This window comes from Prunus dulcis, unplaced genomic scaffold (assembly GCF_902201215.1).
Source record: "Prunus dulcis unplaced genomic scaffold, ALMONDv2, whole genome shotgun sequence".
Classification (NCBI taxonomy): Eukaryota; Viridiplantae; Streptophyta; class Magnoliopsida; order Rosales; family Rosaceae; genus Prunus; species Prunus dulcis.
The window spans coordinates 1-25,734 of NW_023010027.1; the positions used below are offsets into that span (position 1 = coordinate 1).

The 25,734-nt window shown below is 45.8% G+C and overlaps 1 protein-coding gene and 1 pseudogene across 1 annotated transcript; one reads left to right on the forward strand and one right to left on the reverse strand.

The window, feature by feature from the left end:
* Positions 1-424: 424 nt before the first annotated feature.
* Positions 425-2,557, reverse strand: LOC117612583. The gene has a single exon (XM_034341267.1). It carries the CDS (start codon positions 2,555-2,557, stop codon positions 425-427), a length of 2,133 nt encoding a protein of 710 aa, XP_034197158.1.
* A 13,137-nt stretch (positions 2,558-15,694) lies between these two features.
* On the forward strand, positions 15,695-24,172 carry LOC117612584 (annotated as a pseudogene).
* Positions 24,173-25,734: the final 1,562 nt, after the last annotated feature.

Here is a 25,734-nt window from a genome sequence, read left to right on the forward strand (position 1 = left end):
TTCTACGCTACAGGTTTGATGGCGGGTTGACGTGTACGATGGCAGATGATCTGGGGATCGATGCCAGGCATGTCGGATGGCGACCATGCAAATACGTCTTTGTTGTTCCGGAGGAAGGCTGCAAGCTCTATCTTTTCCTCATGGCTTAGGCGGGAGCCGATCCGCGCTTTTCTCTCTGGCTTGTCAGGATCAAGGGGTACTAGCTCGGCGTCCTCTTCGGGCTTCCATCCTTCTTCAGGAGAGACCTCCGGACGGATTCCCTCGACTTGGTCCTGATTCTTTGATTGCTATTGGGGAGTAGCTATTCCCTTTTCTTTCTGGTCTGCTCGGCATTAAGAAACGGGATCTGCTTTCTCCTCTGCTTGTTCTACTCCCTTTAGATCTGCCTGATTCACAGGGAGGAACTGTGTTTGCTTGCCTTTCTTCAGCCCTTGAGCTGAGCATTTCCTCGCCATTGTCTGATCGCTGTTGATCTGGCTGATACCGCCCCCAGGAACTGGGTAACGAATCTTCTGATGTGTGGCGGAGGTATGGCATTGATCTTGCCGATCCATGGTCGGCCTAGAATGCCATTGTAGGGTGATACTTCATCAATGACCATGAACGTTTGTGAGCTGATTACAGGTGGAGAGTAGACGTCGAGATCTATCGTGCCCACGGTAACTGTCGTTGCGCCATTGAAACCAGTCAGCGACTTGGCTGATTTATTGATTTTTGCCTCTAAGCCCATCTGTTGGATGACTGCCAATTGTAGGATGTTGGCTGCACTGCCCTCATCTGCATGGACTCGGTCGACCATGGCCTGAGCGATTTGAATGCTGATGACAAGGGCGTCATTGTGTGGTAGATCAAGGCCGATTAAGTCTTTTTTTTGGAAGCCGATCACGGGATCGTCTTCTGCCAGTGAGAGGCTAGTTGAGACTTGGGAGATCATAGTAGCCTGTTTGATCTTCCTCTTCTTTTCTTTGTTGGTCAGTCCAGACTCCTCGGAGTCGGCTAGGATTGTGTTAATCCTTATGACCTTCTGGGGTGGCTCCTTGGCGGTATCGCGGTCTTCTATCTGCTGGATGGCCTGCCTCGCGATGAACTCCGTGCAATGACCTTCTCTCACGAGTTCTTCGAGATGCGCTTTCCAAGCAAAGCAATTATTCGTATTGTGCCCATGTGTCGCATGGAAGGCACAATATTTTCTGGTATCCCTCTTGTCCGGATCTCCTTTCAAGGGTGAAGGTCTTTTTACCCAAGGTTTGTCCTTCACTTGGGCCAAAATTTGGTGTATGGGAATAGAGAACTTGGTGTAGTTCTCTTTCGTCGTGGCCTCTCTTTGTGGACGTGGCCTGCCTTTGTCTTTGTCCCTGCTGCCAAGCCTGTCGCTTCTTTGTTCTGCCCGCTTGGCCGGTCGATCTTCCTGCTCAGTAGACTTCTTCGCGGCGATTCGATCGTCATCCCAGAGTGCGTAGCGTTCTGCGGTCGCGAAGACCTCTGCCAGAGTCTGGCTGGGAGTGATAGTCAGCTCGCGATATAAGTCATGCTCTGCTGGAAGACCTTTCTTGAATGCGGAGGATGCGATTTGGTCATCGCACCCTACGATGTTGGCCTTTTCTGCTTTGAACCTCTTGATGTAATCTCGAAGGGATTCCTCGGGCTTCTTGCGCAGGTTGAACAGATGGTCGGGGTTCTTCTTGATCGTCCGATAAGAAGTGTATTCTTTAGTGAAGATGTAAGTAAGCTCCTTGAAGCTGTTGATCGACCCGGATGGCAGGGTATGGAACCAATCCTGAGCTGCTCCTCGCAAAGTCATTGCAAACACCTTGCACATTAACGCGTCTTCAGCTTTGTAGAGGATCATAAGGCTCTTGAAATGCTTCAGATGACTTTCGGGGTCGGAATCGCCTTTGAAGCATGTAAAAGAGGGCGTTGAGAATCGTTTCGGAGGAGCAGCCTGCTCAATTTTGACTGTGAAATGTGAGGAATTTGCTCGGTCTACCTCAATGCGTAGTGCATCTTCGAAATTTCCGCCAATCTTTAAGTCTTGAAGTCGGTTATTCACAAGCTTCTCAACGTCTTCTGCACGCATGGCTAGTCGGTCACGTTGATGATCTTCGCGATTTAGACGATGTTGATTGACTTCCTCATTGGCTTGCGAGGGTCGACCTTCTCGGTTGTGCTGTCTAGGCGGAGTGTTGGTGGACTGCGCTTGTGAGGGATTTCCAGTAGTTTGGCGACGAGAATTGGTTCTTCGAGAGCGAGTAGCAGAGCGCCTTTCTTCACGGTCCTCATTGTGATGATTGTCGAGTTGACCTCCCTGGGGGCCTATCCTTTCGCGAATGTTTCTCTGCGAGCGAGCAGCAGAGCGCCTTTCTTCTCGATCCTCGTCTCGATGGCCGTCAAGTTGACCTCCCTGGGAGCCTAGCCTTTCATGAACGTCTTCCTGCTGGCCCAGGCGAGCGTGGATGTCAGGTCTTGGGCCTAGCCTGTCGCGCACGTTGGTCCTTAAATTCAATCTGGAAGGAAAACTTCGTCTGCTCTGAGTGTGGCTTGCGGATGCTTGCGACATGTCCGCGAGCTGATCTCGTTGTTGCGCATTTCCTTGTCCGTTTACTCCTGCTCGACCTGCTTGGTTCCCGTCGAACTGCCTATCGACGCGTTCGTGTGTCCTTCTCTCTTCGCCCTGTTGTCCAAGGCCAAGGTTTTGAGCCAAGTTTATTTGGTTGAGGAGCTGCCTCATCAAATTGTTTTGGTCGTCCATTCTCTGAGTTAGCTGGTCAACTCTCAGATTAAGGTCTACTTGACTTCGTGGATCGGGAGGAGAGAAATGTGTGGAGCCCAATTGCACACGGGCTAGGGTTTCATTGGATGTGTACGTGGGAGCATGCGTCGAGCGTGAAGGCAATGGAGGGAGTGGTTGAAGTTGCTCCAAGATTGGGCCAAAGTCGGTGGTGGTGCTATGAAGGTGGCTAGGTCCGGCCACGGGGCCTTGAGATGGTACGGCGGTGGCAGAGGCCGGTGCGGTAGTCCTCGCTGCGAGTCCAGCAGGTGGCACAGTGGTTTCAGTCACATGGGGTGGCTGCTGAGGGTTCATGGCGGCGAGAGGTGGTGGGGCCGCCATGTCGATCGTGGGATCGTGGGAGAAGTAGCTTTGGGCCGTCACGGATTGAGCCATAGCGGCGGTTTTGCTCCTCGTGCGCTTGCTTCCAACCATGGTTGTTTGGAAGGCTTCGGTGGATTGGAAAATAGGAGGAACGGATTCCTTGAGCACGCGTTGAGTATAACTCGTGCTCTCAATGAAAGCACCAAATGTTTGTGCAAATAATCTCACGGGAGAATATTCGCTTCTGGATCCTTCAACCTTCGATCTTCCTTCTCTCTCTTCCTCGATTCCTGTAAAAAAGATTGGAGTAAATAGACCACACCCGGGGGGGTGTTGGCCAAAGGCCCTCCGATGCCTAAGTTAGTTCGAGTGTTTGTAGGAAAACAATAGCTAAGCAAAGGGTACGGAGTTGTATGTAGGGTGTAAACCGGGTGGCCGGAGCCGTGTGTGGTGGCCGGAGCCGTGTGGAGAAAATATGGAGAGTGGAGAGGGAGAGAGAGCTTCGGGTATTTTTCTCGGGTATAAGGAGTAGGTTTTTGATGTACCTTGAATGATGAATGAGGTCGTCTATTTATAGGAGCCTCGGGGCTAGGGTTTCGTAGGGATCGAGTCGGCTTTGATAATATCCGAATTAAATATATTATCTCTTAAGAAGATAATATCTGAATTAAATGATATTATCTTCTCTTTATTAGGATAATATCTTAATTAATGATATTATCTCTTTAAATAAAGATAATATCATATTAATTAAGATATTTATCCCAATTAATTAACTAGCCAGATAAACTGGTTTAATTAATTAATTTAAGAGATAATCTTCTTTTCCACGTGGCGTGCCTTGATTGGAGATGAAAATATATGCTCCCACATCTGGTTGGGGGTGGATGAGAGGAGATCAGTGGTCGGGAGTGCTGCGGGAGAGTTGGGTCTTCTAAAATTTATAACTTTGGTTGTGGGGCTCCGATTGACGAGCCGTTTTCTCTTACATGATCTTGAGATTGAGCCCAACAATCTAAGGTAATATTCAGGGTCTCACACAGCATAAAACAAAACAACCTCTGTGGCCTTTCGTCGAGCACGTTGCGTGCATCTCTTTGGGTCGTCGTTCTGCTCACCATGGGGTCTGCTCAGACCTCCACAGGCTGTCCATAGCCTTTTTTTGGGCCAGTTCTTGGGGTCAAGCAACCCTTCTTGTCCATTAATCCCTCCGCCCATGTACCTAAGGAAGAGAAACCATGGTTTTTGGTGTGGGTTTTTGGGACTGAGCTTGCAATATCCCACAGTCATCTTTTCCCACCTTTGTAGATTTGCCATCTCCAGGTTGAAGAGGAAAGCTCATCTATGTATGCAAGCTTTCACGTGTGGGAGGCAAAGAAACCCACTACAACAGGTTATCTAGTTTTTTAAGGTGATTTTAATGATTTTTCTTCACAAATTATTTTGAGCCATTAGATCAAAACTTTTAAATCCAAGGGTTGTGTTGATGCGAAAAAGTGGTCCGTGCGTCTTCATTCGGAAGCAGACATCCGGGGACTCAAAAGGTCGCTTCTGAGGGGAACAATGGGACAGAAAGACGCTTCGTCTTCTATGCCCCGCGTGCTGTCTAGGTATCCACACGATGAACGACACGTGGCGCGTTCGCTCATGCGGAGATGCGCATTAATGCGCAGTTTGGTTTTTCGAGACGTATCGTTGCAAACCCTCGCCCTATAAATAGGAGTGACTCCGGAAGAGGAATTCACTTTGCATTTGTGAGTGAAGCGAGAGCTTTGTTGAGGCGATTTTCAGCGAGAGCTAACGGCAACCAAGGAGATTTCTGAGCAACCAATCAGCAGTTAAGGTGATTTCTAACGAGGACGATCGGCAATCCAGCTTGCTCTCCTTTATCCGAAGCTCGAGATAAGGTACCATTTGACACTCTTTTGAATACTCTTACTCTGTGCACGTCCTTACTTGGCATGAGCTAGATTGAACTTTGGGTAAGTAGGTTTCGTCCGGTAGTCTAGTTGCCATAGGTAGTGATGTAGGAATCGGTAGGCTAGTCTTCTGCATGGCCCTTAGTTTTCTTTTCTGTGTTTTGTAGATGTCCGATAGCGAGTCTCCGTTCGAGAGAGAGCCCAACGCGTTCGATGGGGAATCATCGGACGTTTGGTGGGATACAAATAGTGAGCCGTAAGCCTCGATGTCGAGGGTGGAGAAGATACCGATGTTGAAATACTCGGTGAGGGGACGAGCTCTGTTCCTACCCACGACATCGGGAAGGGGCTCATGACCAGGTAACCAGTACCGTTGGCTGTGGTGTATAGAGACGGCAGTCATGCCAGTGTGCACCAGCACTGCGGGTTCCAAATGGGGGACAGTCGGGTGCCAGATGAGTACATCGGCCAGCAATCGGAGACTTCCACCTCTGGCCGTGGAGAGGCGACTACCGAACCTTTTTCTCAACCAAGGGTAACCATCGTTCATCGGGGAAACCCTAGGGTGCCCATAGGAGTGCCGAAGGAGAACCTGTTTGGCGTGGACTATCTAGAGCCCAATAAGATGACCGAACGGGAGATGGCCAAGATTCGTGCTGAGTATTTTATCCCAGATTCGGTAAAGATGAGGATCCCAGGTCCTACCGAATCTCTCAGCAAGCCAGACAATGGTGAAGTCGTCTTCTTCACCGACGTTCTTCTGCAGGCGGTTCGGTTTCCGCTACAACCTGCCGTGCAAAAGATACTTGCCCATATCGGGTATCCTCGGGCCAATACAATCCCAATTTTTGGGTGGCCCCCATGATTGCTGCATTCAGTATTGCCGAGGAGGGGTAGCCTTCCTACGAGCAATTTTCCTACCTGTACAGTGTCACCAAATCCAAGTGTGCCGATCACGGAGGTTGGGTTCAGGCCAACTGTCTCAGAGCTTTCTAGCGGGGGCATTTCATGAGTACCGTGCCGACTTCTCAGAAGTCTTGGAGGAATCGACGGGTGCTCTTATCTGGCGATTGGGAATTGCATTCGGGAGCGTCCGTCCATTTTCGTATTCCCACTACCTTCCAAATCACCAGTAGCTCTCTAGCGTACCGATCGGTAGGTCGCTAATCATGTCTTTTCTGAGAAATCTTTAACTTTGTTGTGGTTGTGTTTTTTTGTAGGCAAACTGAAGCAACCGAGCCCCACTCAATCAGAGATTCGGCAGATTGATAGAGTAAGGTTGAAGGTTCCTGCCGTTGACAGGGTGTACCTCCGATTCCTTTTCACCACGAACTTGATTAGAGCCCACCTCGTCAGCCCTGCTGAGAGTAAGTGTACTTTGTTTGCTTTGTACGTTCAATTATATCATGTCGGCTCCTTACTGAATGCCCATTTTGTACAGTGACATACACTAGGAAGTCTGCCGAAGCCAAGAGGATGAACGAATCCTCCAAGAGGCGTCTCATGATGGGTCTACAGGGGAAGTAGAAAAATCAGCAGCCGAAAGGAGTCCCGGTTTCGTCTCTGGCAGCTCAACACCGAGTCAGTGCCCAGTGGTACGGCTGAGGCCGACTCGAAGCCGGGCGAGGGCAGACTACAGAGGCCGCTGCTTCTAAAGCTGCCGAAAAAAGGCCGTAATGGTAAATCTCGACTAGGAGCCGATGCTAAAGCGCGGGCGACAGATAGAGGCGCCAAGGGCTATCCTTGCTGCTGAGGACGATGACAGCCCTGCTAATCCCATCACCATCGCATGTCCGTCGAAGACGATCCAATTTATGAACCACATAATCCTTGGTTCACAAATGGAGCTGCCTGAGGTCGACGAGCGACCGAAGAGGCTCATTCGGGAGGAAGTCGGTCGTGCCTTCCGTCTTCCAGCCTTAGTACGTTCCTTGATTCCGTACATGGCTACCGTTACCTTTCATACTTCTTCTGAATTTTTACTGTCTTCCAGGCGTCGATGGACATGTGGTTATGTATGAAGCGGGCCATCTCCGCTGCTGAGCATGCAAAAAGGGCTTACGACGATGGCCGTGCCAAGGTTGCCGAGGCAGGCAAGGCACTACAGGACCGCGCTCATCTCTTGAAGGATAAGCAGGCTGCCGAACGACAGGTTAAGGCTGCCGAGGCGGAGATGAGGGTGGCTCTAGACGCTGCGGTGGCAGTAGCGAAAGATGCCAAGGCAGCAAAAGAGGCCGTGCAGGTAGCGCTGGAGGAGTTCGAGGGGGCTAAGGCAACAGAAATTGATGCTGCTGTTCGGGAGGCGATCAGGGGCTACTGTTCGTCTGAAGAGTTCACTATACTGTTGGACCACGAAGTGGGCTCGGAGATGGCGGATCTCCTCTATCATTTCAAACAGTATAATCCCGGGCAGAAGCTGAACCTGAACTTTATTGTCGATCCTCCTCCTTTCCCGGAAGGCGTTACCGAGGAAATGATCGAAGATTATGAGGGGGAAGATGCTCCGGAGGAAGCCGTTGCTATCGCTGAAGAAGCTACTGCCGACGCTGCTGGTGAGGAGGCTGCCGTTTGACCTTTTTGTTGTCTTTTCTTTATTTTCTTTTTGTATCTGTCCTAAGGCAACCTATTCCGAATGCATTGATGCTGAGGGCATCTATTTAAATTGAGTTTTAACTATTTCCAATTACTTTGTCTATTTTTTTTATTGTTTTAATCGGTAGGGATAAAGTTTAAACAACTTTTACTACCGAGGACTTGTAAGAATTGTTTTACCAAAGGAACCTCTAATCGGTAAGAGACTTGGGCTTAAGCCTTTTTATTGCCGATGACTTAATATAAGATTAATTGCCAAGTGGACTCTTAATCGGTAGGATTTAGGATTTTTATCATTTTATTGCCAAAGGCTAATAAAAGACTAATTTGCAAACATAGAACTGGAGTGGTTCGATGATCGGTAGCTTAAATGTTTTAAGCATTGGTCCATTTCAATAATGCGCGACCGATGGTCTTTTCCGCAACTTTTAATTACCGAAAAATAAATAAACATACCGAAGGTTGGAAGTATTTTTAAGCCGAAGGCTTTTTCATTAACTACTGCTGAAGGCATGAATACATGTTCATTGTATTACACTTTCATCCTGCCGAAGGCTAGGTAACTACTTGAAATAGTTTTTTAGATATTCTCCGTTCCAAGGATGACCGAGGGTCTTTCCGTTGGAGTCTCTTAGCCGATAGGTCCCCGATCGAAGGATACCGATGATCTCGTAAGGTCCCTCCCAAGAAGGTCCGAGGGTTCCTTCCGTGGGGTTTTTGGTTGCCAGAGAGACTCTGTGCATGACCCAGTCCCTGAACCAGAAAGAGCGGGGTCTGACTCTCGAGTCATAGTACCAAGAGATACGATTCTTGTAGGCCTCGTTCCGAAGGTTGGCTTGCACACGGCGTTATTTGATCAGGTCGAGGTTCAATGCGAGTGCTTCCTCGTTCGCCTTCGAGGCAAAGTTTTCCGTTCGGTAAGTGGGCTCGCCGATTTCCACGAGGACAACAGCTTCGGAGCCAAAGGCGAGAGAAAAGGGGCTTTCTCCGGTGGACGTTCGGTAGGATGTCCGAATGGCCCATAGTGCTTATGGAAGCTTCTCCGGCCAAGCTCCCTCGGCCTTGTCGAGCTACCGTTTCAGTAGCTTTTTAATGATCTTATTTATCACTTCGACTTGGCCGTTTGATTGAGGGTGAGTTGGTGAGGCGAAGAAAAGATTGACCTTGAGACAAGTGTAGAACTGTCGAAAAAGTTCCGAATCAAACTGCCTGCCATTATTGGTGATGATTGCGTAGGGGATACCGAACCTGCAGCAGATGTGAGTCCATACGAAGTCCTCCATTATGGCTGCCGTTATAGTTGCGAGGGCTTCGGCCTTTACCCGTTTGGTGAAGTAGTCCACGGCAACCACGACGTAGTTAACCTGACCTTTGCCTTGCGGTATTGGGCCGATTAGGTCGAGTCCCCATTGGGCGAAAGGCCATGGGCTCACGATCGGTGTTAGAGGCTCAGCAGGGATGTGAGGTATGTTGCCAAAGCATTGGTATTTGTCGCACTTCTTCACTAGTGTATTTGCGTTTGATGCATAGTCGGCTAATAATACCCTTGCCGAAAAGCCTTATGTACGAGCGATCGGGATCCAGAATGTTCCCCACATACGCCACCGTGGATCTCCCGAAGGACGTAGTCCCCTTGTTCGGTGGTGATGCACTTTAGATACGGAGTGGTGTAGCCTCACTTGTAGAAGACTTCATTGATGACTATATATCTTGCAGATCCGTATCGTAGCTTCCGTGCCTGAGACTTGTCGTGAGGCAGTGTACCATTTGTTAGGAAAGCATAGATGGGAGACATCCACGTGTTTTCATACCGTACGGTACATACTTCGGAAGTTACCGTGCTAGGCTGAAACAGGATCTCCACTGGCACTTTTCTACCAAACCTGTCGTTGATGGTCGAAGCTAGTCGTGCCAGTGCATCGGCATGACTGTTTTCCGTCCTGGGGATCTGTCAAATCTCGTAGGCCTGAAATGCTTGAAGGAGTCGGTGTGTGGTTGATAGGTAGGCTGTCATGGAGGCATCCCTGGCTGCGAAGTCTGCCGTTATCTGATTCACTATGAGTTGGGAGTCAGTGTGAATGTTGATTTATTTTGCGCTCATGCTCTTGGCTAGCCGAATGCCTGCCAAAAGAGCTTTATGCTCTGCCTCATTGTTGGAGATTCTGAAGTTAAATCGGAGGGCATATTCGACCTTGGCTTTGTCTGGAGTAGTTAACACCAAACCAGCTCCACAACCTTGTTGATTTGCCAAGCCATCAACATGCAGAATCCATACGAGAACGGAAGTGTTGAAGTGTTTGGCGTTCTGCTTGCTTGGTTCCCTGTCATCAACCTTTGAATTGGCTGGCTCCGGTGCTACCGAAGGTGTAAGCTCGGAGATGAAGTCAGCGATGGCCTGTCCTTTCTCCGCGGGTCTTGGCTTGAACTGTATGTCAAACTCTCATAACTCAATTGCCCATTTGATCAATCGGCCGGACACTTCCGTGCGCTTGGAAGTATGGGCGAAGTTTTCAAGCTGAGACTACGAAAGCTAACGCTAGCTGTTCCAAGGGAGGGTACCGAATCTCTGCGTTCTGCAGCGCCTTACTGACGTAGAAGATCGGTAGTTCTGCTTTCTCTAGTTTGCATATCAACACCGAGCTGACGGTAGTGCTAGATACCGAAAGATAAAGAAATAGAACCTCTCCTTGGAGTGGCTTCGACAATAATGGTGCTCTACTCATGTAGTTCTTTAAGTCTTGAAATGCTTGGTCGCATTCGCAGTCCACGTGATATGATGTTTACCCCCTTTCAAGACTTTAAAGAACGGCACACACTTATCAGTAGCCTTAGAGATGAAGCGTGTTAGGGCAGCGACTTGCCCAGTAAGGCTCTGAATGTCCTTCTATGTCTTCGGCCTTTCCATGTCGATGATGGATTTGATTTTCTCGGGATTGGCTTCGATCCCTCTCTGATTGATCATGAACCTGAGAAACTTTCCTGAAGATACACCGAAGGCGCACTTTGTTAGGTTCAGTCTCATTCAGTAGTCCTTCAGTATACCGAACATAAGGGCCAAATTGTGTAGGTGCTCCTCTGTCGTCTGACTTTTTACCAACATATTGTCGACGTACACTTCCATGATGCTGCGGATATGTTTGGGAAAGATTCGGTTAACGACCCTTTGATATGTTGCCCCCGCATTCTTCAGGCCGAACGGCATGACATCGTAGTAGTACAAACCCCGGTCAATGATGAATGTCGTATGCTCGCTATCGGCAGGGTTCATGAATATCTGATTATACCCGGAGTATAGTCTATGAAGCTAAGCAGCTTCTGACCGGCGCTAGCATCCACAAGCTGGTCGATCCAGGGCAACGGGAAGCTATCTTTCGGACAGGCTTTATTCAGGTGGGTATAGTCCTGACACATTCACCACCCACCCTTCGTCTTCCGTACCATTGCCGAGTTTGCAAGACAAACAGGGTACGTAGCTTCCCTGATAAAGCCGATGGCTTTTAGCTTGTCTACTTTAGTACACATGGCTTCGTACCATTCGGCATCATACGAACTGTGCTTCTGTCTTACAGGTTTATAGGCGGGGGAAATGCTGAGCTTGTGGCTGATGACCTCAGGGGATATGCCTGGCGTGTCATCGTAAGACCAAGCAAACACCTCCACATGATGCCGTAAGAACTCAATGAACTGTGTTCTGAGAGAGGGGGGTTGAGTGTGATGCCGATCTCGATACACCGATCGGGTTGCTCTGCACTCAGTATGACTGTTTCCAGTTCTTTGGCAGGTTGCACTTGCGGTATTGGTGTTTCATCCCTTGGGTCGTCTATAGGCCCGTTGCCGTTCGGCGCCCCTTGGACAGACATGGCTTCCCTTGGAGATTTGCAAACTACCGATTTCAGGTCCGTTGCATAGCACGTCCGTGCGCTAAGTTGGTCTCCTCGGACAGCGCCTGTGTCGTTGCAAGTCGGGAACTTTATCAGCAACATGTGGGGGGAGAGGTGTGCCTTCATTCCAGTGAGTGTCGTTCGTCTGACTATGACATTATACGCCGTTGGGCAATCAACAATGAGAAACTGGTCAAATAATCGAGGGGCAATGCCGAAGGCGATAGGCAGACTGATACTGCCGATTGGCTAGACCAGGTCCCCAGCGAAACTAAGCATGGGTGTTATCTGCCAATTGACCTGGCTATCTGCGATTCCCATTCCTCTGAAAGCATCGGCAAAAATTACATTTACCGAACTTCCAGTGTCGATCATTACCCGCCCTACATTGTAGTTGGCGATTTCAGCTCGAATGATCATCGGGTCATCATGTGGGTAAAGGATCCCCTCTTCTTCCTCTTCGCAAAATGTGATGGGCTCCCACCCCATCTTCAAAACCTTGTGGTGCCGGTTGACTTCTGTGCTGAAGACCTGAGGGTAGTGAGCGGCCGGTACATATTGGTTCACCGAACGGTTACTTGTACATGCAAGGGTGGGCCCTCCGCTGATGGTGCTGATCATTTTTATCTGTCGATTCGCATTCGGGATCGGCTCTTGCGGTGGTTTGGCAATGAACTGGTCTAGTTTTCCCTCCCGAATCAATTGTTCGACGATTTTCCTCAAGCTTATGCATTCCTCCGTATTATGGCTGTTGTGCTGGTGGTACTTGTAGAATTTCCCGGTATCCCGATTGTCCTGCTGATTGGGCTTTTGGTGATTCGGCTTTGGTATTATCTCGTGCTCCCTCATCAAGATAGCCTCGTAAGTGGTATTCAGAAGAGTGAAGACTTCCTGTGCGCGGTCGGGATTCGGTAGGGGCGCTCGGTGGTCATTGCCATCGTATTTTCCTTTTCCTTTCTTCGAGTGTCATTACCGAGCATCACGAGTGTCCTTCCGTTTGTTCCTTGCCGAAGACTCATCATTTCCTTTAGCCGTGGTATACGGAGATTCCCGCGCCGGGTAGCTCCTCTGTGCTGGTTCCTCCTGTCGAACCGAAGGCCCGGACTTTGAGTTGAAATACTCGGCCTTGGCGTGGATTACCGCTTGCTTCATTAGTTCGTCATAGGTGCACCAGTTGCTACAGTGCACGAGGTACATGTGACTATGACATTATACGCCGTTGGGCAATCAACAATGAGAAACTGGTCAAATAGTCGAGGGGCAATGCCGAAGGCGATGGGCAGACTGATACTGCCGATTGGCTAGACCAGGTCCCCAGCGAAACTAAGCATGGGTGTTATCTGCCAATTGACCTGGCTATCTGCGATTCCCATTCCTCTGAAAGCATCGGCAAAAATTACATTTACCGAACTTCCAGTGTCGATCATTACCCGCCCTACATTGTAGTTGGCGATTTCAGCTCGAATGATCATCGGGTCATCATGTGGGTAAAGGATCCCCTCTTCTTCCTCTTCGCAAAATGTGATGGGCTCCCACCCCATCTTCAAAACCTTGTGGTGCCGGTTGACTTCTATGCTGAAGACCTGAGGGTAGTGAGCGGCCGGTACATATTGGTTCACCGAACGGTTACTCGTACATGCAAGGGTGGGCCCTCCGCTGATGGTGCTGATCATTTTTATCTGTCGATTCGCATTCGGGATCGGCTCTTGCGGTGGTTTGGCAATGTACTGGTCTAGTTTTCCCTCCCGAATCAATTGTTCGACGATTTTCCTCAAGCTTATGCATTCCTCCGTATTATGGCTGTTGTGCTGGTGGTACTTGTAGAATTTCCCGGTATCCTGATTGTCCTGCTGATTGGGCTTTTGGTGATTCGGCTTTGGTATTATCTCGTGCTCCCTCATCAAGATAGCCTCGTAAGTGGTATTCAGAAGAGTGAAGACTTCCTGTGCGCGGTCGGGATTCGGTAGGGGCACTCGGTGGTCATTGCCATCGTATTTTCCTTTTCCTTTCTTCGAGTGTCATTGCCGAGCATCACGAGTGTCCTTCCGTTTGTTCCTTGCCGAAGACTCATCATTTCCTTTAGCCGTGGTATACGGAGATTCCCGCGCCGGGTAGCTCCTCTGTGCTGGTTCCTCCTGCCGAGCCGAAGGCCCGGACTTTGAGTTGAAATACTCGTCATAGGTGCACCAGTTGCTACAGTGCACGAGGTACCAAAAGTGTGAGGACTGAAGCCCACCCTTGAAGGCGTTGTAGGCTGCCCTGTCATCCGTTTCCGGACACCTCAAATACTCATGACTGAAGCATGCAGCATATTCTCTTGGGGGGCTCATCTTCTCTTTGCCGAATCGTGTACAGATCATCGGCAGAATACAAATGGTCCATCTGGATCATAAAGTGATTGAGACAAAATATGCTTTAGTTCGTCGAAGGAATCCACCATTTCTAGCTCCAATCGGTAGAACCAGTTTAAAGCTGTTTCCGTAAGGGAGGATGGGAACAGCAGACATTGCCCTTCGTCGCTGAGACCTTTGCATCCCACGCCCGACTGGAAAGAGTGAAGGTGTCTTATGGGGTCTTCCACCCCGGTGTAGAACGATATATGTAAAGGCTGCACATCCCTATCTTGCCGGGAATGCCTGATGCGTTCGGTGAATGGCCCTGGCTCAAGCTTTCCCCAATCCGATTCCTGAGAGCGAACTCGATCGTTTTCCATCTTCTAGACTTTCTGAAATAGAAGTCAGATGACGGGATCTCGGCTAGGGATTTCCTCGGAGCCGTAGTCCTCCGAACGTCTCTGTGGGCTTTTCGGTTTGGACTCCGAGTACCTCGTTGGCCTTGCCGAAAGGTAGGTAGACTCTTTGTCTTGGAAGGAACATATTCATAGTCTGATTCGGCGGTGGATTCTAAGCCTCGTACGTTCCGAATAGGCGACTTGTTTCCCAAAACCCTTATTCGGGAGTCTCTTAGGTGAGCATTGATCCTGATCAGAGATCCCTGTCTCTTGACTTCCTTGTTGATAAGCCGATGGCAACAATCGATGTAGACTTTCTTCCGTAGATGGGGTTGGTCCCTAGGTGCCTGGACTACCAGCTGTTTGGAGGGCGCAGGCGTTGCCTTTACCCCATTTTTACCTTTCTTCTGCCGACTAGGAGTCTGCAGGCTCTGAGAAGACTCAGTGGTTTGGATATTCTGCGTATGCTGCTGATTGAGCAACTGTTGGGTTTCGTCTACTTTGGACGAGAGAAGGTCGTTATGCAGAAGTCATTTAGGCCAGAAGCTCGGCTTTAGCGGTGAGTTGCATAACGGGCAAATTGCCGAAAGGAGTGCATGGGGGCAGCGCTGGGCTAACTTCACTCTGCCTTTCGAAAGGTAACCCCTCTTCTGGCTAGAATACTGGTACTGAAGTGGTCCCCATGTGTTCTAGGGATAGTGGGTTGATTCAGATCGTTTCCCACAGACGGCGCCAAACTGTTAATGAGAAAAAGTGGTCAAGCACTTTTCCCGCTCAACTCAGTGATGTTGGGCCTTCGATATGCCTTTGGGCCTCGGTAGAGCATGTGATCTGCAAGATAACACACGCTCGGTAAGACCTTTGGGCACCGGTGTGGTACCGGCAGAAGGCTCTCCGATGCTGTCGATTTGAAGATTATTACGAGGGAAGAAGCATTGCTCTAGATTTGAAGAACAAAGCGGTACTTCTTGCCTCTCAATTTGTCCAAAACATGAAGGTAACCGCTGTTCTAGTTGCTATGAAAACTACATCTTTCTTTTTTGTCCAGATGCCAAAATAGTATCAAAATTGCATCTTTATATTTTCCCACTATCTAACTTTAGTATAGAAATTGGATTTTTATCCTATTATCTTTAGGTTTTAGTTTTCTATAAATACCCCTTGTATTCATTGGAATATGACTGAGTTATTGAGTAGTTTATTTTTCAGAGATTAGAATCCGCACGGTCAACTCAAGGTAAACCCACACATAGTCTCTGGTTCATGCTTTTCTTCTCTCCCTCCTCATTTGTAAACGCACATTATCTCATTCATATTTGCCTATGCACCCTCTGGTTCATGTATTTGTTTTTGAAGAGTCGGTTGAAGAACGAAGCATTGGTTTTTGTGTCTTTTTTGCCGTCAATTTAAATTTGTAAATATATTTTCTTGTTGTTGTGAACTTGTGATGCTTGCTGTTTTTAAGGTTTAAATATAAAATATGGAAGAGACACCCTCTGTTAGCAAAAAGGCTGCCACGAAGCAAGAGAAGCTTCGCCAGCGCCAAGAGCAACAAGCCCTGGCTGCTGCGGCTCGCTCTCTTGCCCTCGAAGACGAGCAGGACCCACTCGCAGCCAATTACGGAGACTTCCGCTAAATGAGCAGCAATCTAACACAATGGAGCACATGAGCCAATCGACGGATGTCGGCGCTCTAACTAACACATTGGAGAACTGCTCGGTGTGGATTCGAGGCCAAGCGCAGACGATCCGAGCTGTCGGGAAGAACATGGTATTTGTGGTCGTCAGAAAGAGCTGGTTCACCGTGCAGTGTGTGGTCACGGTCTAGCTTGATACTGTGAGCCGCCAGATGGTGAAGTACGTCGCTGGTTTGAGCCGGGAATCATTTATCGAGATTGAAGGTGTTTTGTCTGTTCCTAGTGTTGAGATAAAAGGCACAACACAGCATGTATTTTTCGTCTTATAATTATAATTATAATCTCTTTTTTTTTTTTACTATCTTCCTAATGTTGTCTTTTAAATTATAAAAATGAAGGGCTTTGTGCCCAAATTTTTGAAAGAGAAGTATTTAAGGAATGTTGATTGATTCAAAGGAGGTTAGTGATTTGAATTATTGGTTTTAATTAGGTGGAGGTTCAAGTGAGGAAATTGTATTATGTGAGTAAGGCTGCTGTGTTAACTTCTAACATTGACGATGCTGCTCGAAGCGATGCTGAAATCGAAAAGGCTTTGCAGGTACAATGACCATTTGAGATAGTAAGATGATAGGTTTTTTATGAATTGGATTCTTGACATTTTGTCAAGTATTTGGTTTTTTTTGTTTTAATTCTGTGTATTTATTGCATCGTGTGGTGTGTTTTTAGGCTGGAGAAAAAGTTGCTCACATTAATCAGGGCATGCGCTTGAATAATAGAGTTCTTGGCTTGCGAACACCGGCGAATCAGGGGATATTCCGCATCAACAGTCAAGTTAGAATGGTAGGGTTTGTTTGTACCATTTGAAGATATAAGCTTTGTGTTTATTGTGTTTGTTTCTTAGTAAAGTTGAAGAATGTTTGTTGGTAAAGTTTAGTTCTGTATGTAAATGGTTGTGTTATTGTGTAGACCTTTGGGCAGTTTTTCATTTCTGAAGGCTTTTCCTCAATTGGAAAGCCAAAACTGATTGCTGGTTCAAGTGAAGGCGGTGCTGAAGTGTTTAGATTCGACTACAAGGGTCAACCTACTTGCCTCGCCCAATCACCCCAACTTCACAAACAGTGGCTTCCCCCGTGCTTTTGAGATTGGTCTTGTTTTTAGAACCAACGTATTAAATGTCGATATTTTCGCACATAACCTTCCATTTATCGTCAATATATTGATAATTTCGTCGATATTTTCGAGGATATTTCGGCTGCGATATTTTCGTTCAATATCCTACTTCAAATGGTCGCGATATGAACTTTCAATGTAAACTCACTCACCTGCGCACGCTGGGGCTCGAACCCAGCCCCTTCCGAAAATTGCAGCCTCCTAACCACTGCACTGGTCATCAGTTTGTGATTATTATCTATGTAATCTAATATATATAATACACTACTTGCGAGCTGGTTTTCAAGTTTCAACTTTTCAACTACTCACCACGTTTCAACCTACTCATTCACTCCACCATTCAACAACACCTAACTAATTAGTTGTAGTCATATTTCTATACATATAGTTAGGTTACCATGCCGTCTCTTGTTTCTCAACATCTCTCCAAAACAAAACATAATGCTCATATTTTTCTCAACATCTATCAACCTCAATTTCCCCACAAGTTCATAGTAAGTTATTCTCATTCATTATTGTTATTTAATTTGCATGTTTATTATTATCTATTCCAAATTTAAGGGTGGTATTATATTTTAAATTGTGTCAATTACTTACTTAGTCAATGACATGTGGTTTTTAATTTTTCTATTCTTTATTTGGTCACTTACATGTGTATTTATTGTCTCTAAATTCATTATTAAAGACTTTATATGCTTCCATCACATTTTGTTACACTTGTTTCATTATTGTTTTCTTGTTGGTTCATGCATATTCTATTTGGCCTTTACACAAAGAGTTTCATATTTAAGGTAAGTTTACAAACTTATATATATGTTATTGTAATTTATACAACAACAAAAAATTTGTGTGAACTGGTGCATGTGATATGAGAACCAAATAATACTTGCATGTTAATTCTTTGAAGTAATTAAGTAATGTTGTATAATTATTCTCTAGGATAATTTTAATATGTTTAATGTTATTTATTATTTTATTACTGAATTGGATTATTATTCATTATTAGGTTTTATTATTCAATATTATTTTCGTAATTACTTAAATTCCTACAATCATTTTCCTTGCTTCCTATTTAATTCTTCCGTAGAATAACTTTATTATTTAGGTTCTCTTATATAACCGTCACTATTATATTTTTTGGCCAAAAATAATTACATAATTTCTATGACAAATAAATATAGGTACGTTTAAGATGTCTAGTGGAGTTGTTAAACGTGATCCAGCTTGGGAACATGGAGACCCAATAGACGGAAACAAAAATGGCTCAATTTGCAAATATTGTGGTCGGGTAATGAAGAGTGGTGGAGTGACACGACTTAAGTATCATCTTAGTGGATTAGATCCAGGAAATAATGTCCAACGATGCGATAGTGTTCCCCCAGAAGTGAAGGCATTCATCACCACATTGTTAAAAAATAAACAACACCAGGAAAAGAAAACACATGGAATGGAAAATATTCGAGCTGGACTACGAGGAGAAGTCATTGGCCAAGCAGTTGACAGTGATGATGATGACGATGAGGATGAATATGATGATGACATGGGACCTGAAGAGCGACGCAATTTTAAACAAGCATTACGTGCCTCCAAACAGTCAGCATGGGAAAGAGAACACCTCCACAAACTTCCTAATAGAGCACAAGTTTCCGGGACAAGTGGTGGTGCACAGATGAGACGGGGAGCAAGTGTTAGGGAATCACAACCAACACCACCAATGGCCCCAAGTTTATATAAATCATCCAAAGCACGCCAAAAGAGTGTTTGGAGTTATTTCGCTGGAGGTAATGTGAAGGAGGGAATGGGGCGTCTAATTAGCAAGTTCTTTATCTATGACAATGTCCCTGCTGAGAAGGCATCATCACATCATTTCAAAAATATGGTATTGGGATGTCAACAGGCCAGTGTTGGAGTACAACCTCCTACTCCCTATGAGGTAAGAAACAAATATTTGGAAATGGAGTATAAAGACATTAGCGAGTATGTCAACAAGTTGAGGTCAAAGTGGGAAACTAATGGTTGCACAATCATGTGTGACGGATGGACTGGCCCGACCAGATTGTCTATCATAAACTTCATGGTATACTCAAAGGGAAAGACAATTTTTTTGAAGTCTGTTGATGCTTCAGACCATATAAAGAACTACAAGTATATTTACAAACTATTGAGGGATGTGATCATGGAGGTGGGAGAGCATAATGTTGTCCAAGTCGTGACCGACAACGGTTCTGCATTTGTCAAAGCCGAAAAAAAGTTAATGAAGCATCATAATGTATTTTGGACATCATGTGCAGCACATTGTATTGATCTCATGTTTGAGGCAATGGGGAAGAGAGAGAATATTTCCAATGTCATAAAAAGAGCTAGAACGATCACAAATTATATTTACAATCACGGTTGGTTGTTGGCAAAGATGCGTGAATTTTGCAAAGGAGAAATTATTCGTCCAGCTACCACTCGATTCGCCACAAACTATATTGCATTAGACAGCCTACTTAAAAAGAAATCAGGGTTAAAGCAACTATTCACTAGCGAAGATTGGGCCAACCACAATTTCAGCCGCTCAAATGCAGGTCGTATGGTGGAAAGTATAGTGCTTGATCATTCTTTTTGGACTCAATCAGAACATGTGTGCCAAGTGTTTGAACCTCTTTACAAAGTTTTACGGATCGTTGACACAGAGGTGTATCCTACTATGGGGGCAATATATGAGTTAATGCGTGTAGTGAAGGAGGAATTGGAAAAAAAACATGGTGCAAGGTGGGTCATAAAGATAATTGATGACCGATGGTATAAAACATTATATCACGATTTGCATGCAGCAGGTATAAATTATGTCATAATTTGCAATTCATTTCTTTAGTTGAATAAGTATTATTTTTCTTATTATAGTATATGTTTCTTTGACCAGCATATTATTTGAATCCTCGATACCAATACAGACCCGGTGTTGGAGATGATGGTACCCTTATACGTGCTGTACACAAAGTATATTCTAAATTAGACCCTGCATCACCAGCAGTTGGCCAATTTGGAAATGAGGTACACAATTACTTAAATTATAATAATTACATTGTTGGATTACACTAACACGATTTATTGAATTCAGCTAACATGGTTTAAAGATGCAAGAAGAACTTTTGGAGAACCAACATCAGTTGCTGCTCGAACAAAAATGTCTCCTAGTGAGTGTAAACATATTTCACTATCAGTTTATAATAGAATTTGTTGGAGTTATTAGACTTATCAACATTATTTTTCATTACAGCTGAATGGTGGATCATGTATGGGACTGATGCACCAACTGTGAGAAAGTTAGCAATCAAAGTATTATCACAAACAACTTCCTCATCTGCTTGTGAAAGAAATTGGAGTACATTTGCACTCATTCACACAAAGCAAAGAAATAGGTTGGCTCATAGTAGGTTGGAAAAATTAGTTTATTGCTACTACAACATGAAGCTTCAAATTCGAGATAAGGAAGCAGAAATAGATCATGTCGACCGTGGTGACCCACTAGATGTGTTTGATATTGCTGCTGAAGATGATGATACAGAAGGTAACCAACTTTATCAATGGATAAGACCTCTTCATTTAGATGATGATGAAGGCAACCCAGCTCCAAGAGTTGCTGAAGAAGCACGTAATGAAGGGATAAATGTAGAAAGAGTATTAGAGGAGGAGGTGGGATCTAGCAGCGCTGACTCTTTGGAAGAACTTTTGCGCCCAAGACCAAGAAATAAAGGAATTCCTCCTTCTTCCAATCCTACTCAACCACAAGATCCCGCCGATACTAATGATAGCTCTAGTACAAGATCAGGAGACTCGCCTACCACTGGAGGTGGGAATGATGAAGGATATAGTGGAGCTGGAGGTAGTGGTGGATATGGAAACTATGTTGGACCGTCTCCCGAATTTATGAGCCCCTTCACTGGTGAGGCAAACTTCACGCATGCAACACAAGATGAGGACCATGGGAGTAGGCGGGCAGGACTAGGGATTGGTGCCATAGGGAAGGACTATACTCGTAGAGAAAGAGGCAAGGCGATTTTGTCAAGTCAAGAAGATGATTCGTTATCTATAACTTCAGACTCTGTTGGAGTGGGAAGTAGTAACTATGATTATACTCATAACCAACCATTTCCCTACCCTTCATATCCCATTCCTCTTGGGAAGGAATCGAGCAGCTCATGGAAAGAATCTGAGACTCAATCTTCAAATGATTTTGCTCATGGACAGCGTCAACCAATCTCGGATCCATATGGGTGGCATGTTAACAATTACATGCAAAATTATTTTGGGGATTTATCATTCGATGACTACTCTTCACAATACACTTACTCTACACATAGAGATGATGAAGATAGTGAAAGTTTTGAACCTCATAGGAACTCTATGTGGTACTAAGTCATTTATGTATCTTACCATGCAATGTATAAAATGTAAAATATTGTAGTAAATTATTATATATAAATGATTGTGGTGTGTTTAATCTTCTTTCATTAATTACTACATATTTTCTACACTCACAATGTTTGTCAGCTCGCTATATAATCAACTTAAATTAGTTAAATCCATCATGCAATGCATTTCCTTCCAATTTTTTGTGATAAACTAATAGATAATTGACTAAATAAGCATCCTCCAAAGTTTCAATAAAAATTTAAGTTTTTCTTACAATTTCCGTGGTTTTTATTCAATTTTTATCGATATCGATAATATCCCGATATTTCCATCGAAATTTCCGTGTTTTTGGACTATCGATATTTCCGATATCACCGATATTTTAGACCTTGTTTAGAACCAAGGATTCACATACCCATAGGCATTTGTGTGAATTTACTGGTCTTGATGTTGAAATGGAGATCGTCAGGCACTATTCTGAGGTAGAATTTGAATGTCTAAGGTCTTCTTATCCCTGCCCAATATTATCATGGATGTGTGTTATTGAGCAGTTGAATGCTTGTTTTGCAGGTAATGGATATTGTTGACCGTTTATTTGTTACAATATTTGGCACTTTGAACAAAACTTGTCAGAAGGAGCTTGAAGCAGTAGGTAGGCAATATCCCTTCGAACCATTGAAGGTAATAATTCCTTTTATTTTTTTCGACTTAATATTTGTAATGTTGCCTATTTGATTCTGATTATTGACATTTCATAAATTTGTAGTATTTGCCGGAAGCTCTACGACGTACATTTTTGAAGGTCTTCAAATGCTTAAGGTTAGGAATATTATGTTTATTTACTTACATATATGAAATTTTTTTTTTTTTTTTTTAACATGCATGGAATGCTAAAACATGCACAACGACTTGCTTTCAGTTTCAGAATTTTCTCTTTTTATTGTAAGTTATGCTGGCGTTGAAGTGGATCCTATGGGGGACCTTAACACTGAGACTGAGAAAAAACTAGGGCAACTGGTTCTGGAGAAGTAATTTTTTATTTGCTTGCTCTATATCTTCATAAGTATATGTTTTAGTTTGTTCTTGTTTAATTTAAATTCTTGTTATTATAAATGTTTGAACTGGATTTTACTTGATCATAGGTATGGCACTGATTTATATATATTGTACCGGTATCCTTTGGGTGTTAGGCCATTCTACACGATGCCTTGCGACGATAATACTGCCTAAAGTAAATCATTTGATGTTTTCATTCGAGGTAAATCATCAATGACTATATCAGCATCATTGTTGCATTTATATCCTGAATGATTTTGGTTTTAAATGTCAATGAAAATCTAATTATCTATTTTCCATCCCTCAGGTGAGGAGATAATTTCTGGCACCCAGTGTGAGCACAGACTAGAGTTACTCGTGGAAAGGGCACAAGCATGTGGGATTGAATTGAAAACATTTTCAACATATATCGATGCTTTTAGGTATTGTTATCTTTTCTTCCTTTGTTGTTGTTATAATTTGTGTTTACACCATAATCAACCGAGCATATCCAACCTCAAAACAACTAGTACCAAGGCAGACACGCCTTCTCCCTTACTGAAGGATCTCTTCCAAGGTGCCAGACACCTGCCGAAGCTTTCGACTGCCAAAGCTCACAAACTGCCAAACCTAATCTCCATGACACGTGTTACCACCACAACAACTTGCACAAAGTCCCACATCGAAATTCTATACAAACCTCCCACCCACTTTCACTTCCCTATAAATAGGGAACAGTACCCTAGTAAAAAGGGTAACTACTTTCTGACCTTTACTGTTACTCTGCCAAAGTTACCACTCGTAGCTGACTTAAGCATCGAAGAGCCTTCGGCCGGCACCACACCGGTTTCCGAAGCTTAACGATTGCTTCTCCCATTTTGTCTTCTGTAGGTTCTCCCCTTACCAAAGGCCTTACCCTTCTTCTCTGCTGAAGACTCCACACACCTCATCACCAAGTTGGACTCAACATTGGCCGAGCCATTTTGAGCATCAACAGTTTGGCGTGGTTTGTGGAAAACGACACTTGAATCCCCTCTTTCTCTATCAGCCCAGCTGGCTCTTTAACCTATCATGCCCTGTCGCCTCTTCTTCACCCTACACTCTGCCATACCGACCGAGGATAGCCACGATACCCAACACCATACCTCCAGCGATGGTACTTCCCGAAGGAAACCTTCGGCATATGCCACTCTCCAGGCAGAAGTGGAGTGCCTCCGCGACAGTGTTACTAAAATCTCAGAGAAATATAAGCATCTTCATTGCATAAATGTTGAGCTAGAGCATGACTATCATGTTCTAAAGTGAAACTAGGAGAGGACTCACACCTAGGATGCCCAACAAGACCTCACCCAGAATGTTGGGCATACCGAGCCAAACCAGCCAGTACAATCCAGCCACAGTGCCCCGGCCCAATTTAGGCTCCTCAAGGGTAAAGGCCACCTTCATCCAGAGCTAACCCAGTTGCGACTCCTTTGCATTCCATTGCCGAAGGACCGGCCTTATGAACCAGTCAAGATCTACAGAGATTGCAGGGATCGTCAACCGGAGCGGATCCTTATTCCTGTTAACCTCGAAGACCCACGGGTGACACACCTGGGCCCTCAACCTGGGCCCACCCGCTTACCTGATGAGGAGGGCGTAGGGGACTCGGATAGCTGGGAATTTTATAATTCAGAAGCCTGGCCACCTTACCACACCGAGGCGTTGGAAGAATAGGAACATTCCCTAGCCCCTGTCTGCCCACCCCGCAAGCCTTTAGCACCCGAGACTCTCCCTTATGCCGACCTGGCCATGAGGCTTCTCTTTGAGAAGGTCCGGCGTCTGGAGAGTGAACAACATCGTAGCCATCAACCCCTCTGGGCAAAACCACTACCTGGGCCCTTTACTGAACGTATCCTCAACTACTACCAGGAGAAAGATATCCAGCCGCTCCGTATCACCTTCTACACTAGCACGGAGGACACCCTCACTCATATCCACTTATTCCAGTCTGCCCTTGGGTGCAAGGGCCTCACTGACGAAGGCATGTGCCTCTTCTTTCCTTCCACCCTCAGCGGCGCAGCCCTAAACTGGTTCTATAGGCTCCACCTTCGCACCATCAACTCATTCGACAGTCTCAAGCAGACCTTCCTGGACCATTTTATGATCCAGACTGATCGCCTATACTCCGCCGACGACTTGTATATGCTTCGGCAGGGTGAGGACGAACCCCTTCGGGAGTATGCAGCCCTGTTTAGTCACGAATACTCCCGCTGCCCAGAGACTGAAGATCGCGTTGCCTCCCGGGGCTTTCAAGAGTAGCCTCCGCGAGTCCAACTTTCGCTACCTGGTTCATAGCAATAGTTGGAACACATATGCAGAGCTAATGAAGCAGGCAACGGTTCACGCCAAGGCTGAATACTTCAATTCCAAGCGTGGCCTAGCCAACTTGGCGCGTAACACTTTCGCTGATCCTCCACCTGCTTCAGTACTTGCCCAACCCCACCTCAGCATACTACCCCGGCCCCAAGTACCCAGGGTACCCTACACCCAAAAAGAAAGGATTGCTACCAGCATCCTTTCAGTAATAACAAACGTGGCAGACATGGCAACCACCACCAATCTAGTGGAAGCAACCCTCCCAAGACAAGTGATCGGGCCCCACTTCCCTTCATACCCAGGCCCAAGTTCTGGTCTTCACCACCCTCAACACCACATATGAGAACGTCCTGGTACGTGAAGCCCCTATCATCCCCAAGCCACCCCCCCGGAGACTATCCGGCAAGCCTATGCCAAACACGGGCGTCTTCTGTCACTTTCATCAGTTCAGCGGCCATGACACCAAATCTTGTGTCGCCTTGCGCAACATCATTGAAGGGCTCATCCGTGAGGGGAAGCTGGACAACTATGTGCACAACTTACCACCCCCACCTAACCCTCACTAACGGTAGATCAACATGATCTCCACCATCAGTGGTGGTCTTACCTTGGCTGGCACCTCCAACAACTCCATCAAACATTATGTCCACTCCACCTATGCGCACCAGGTCTTCAGCACCGAGCAAGGATGCTTGCCGAAGTCCCAAAAATCGGGCTGGGCCCCCATTACCTTCTATGAGAAGGAGAAGCATGGTGTTATCCTCCCCTATGATCACCCACTCATTATCCGTACGGACATTTCTAACTTCGATGTGGGGCGTATCTTGGTGGACACTGGCAGCTCGGTCAGTGTGATGTTTGCTGATGCTTTCAATGAGCTCTAGGTCCCGTCTCACTTACTCGACCGAAGCATCACACCC

Coding starts and splice junctions, on each gene's coding strand:
- LOC117612583 (XM_034341267.1), bottom strand. CDS start 2,557: ATGTCGCAAGCATCCGCAAGCCACACTCAGAGCAGACGAAGTTTTCCT.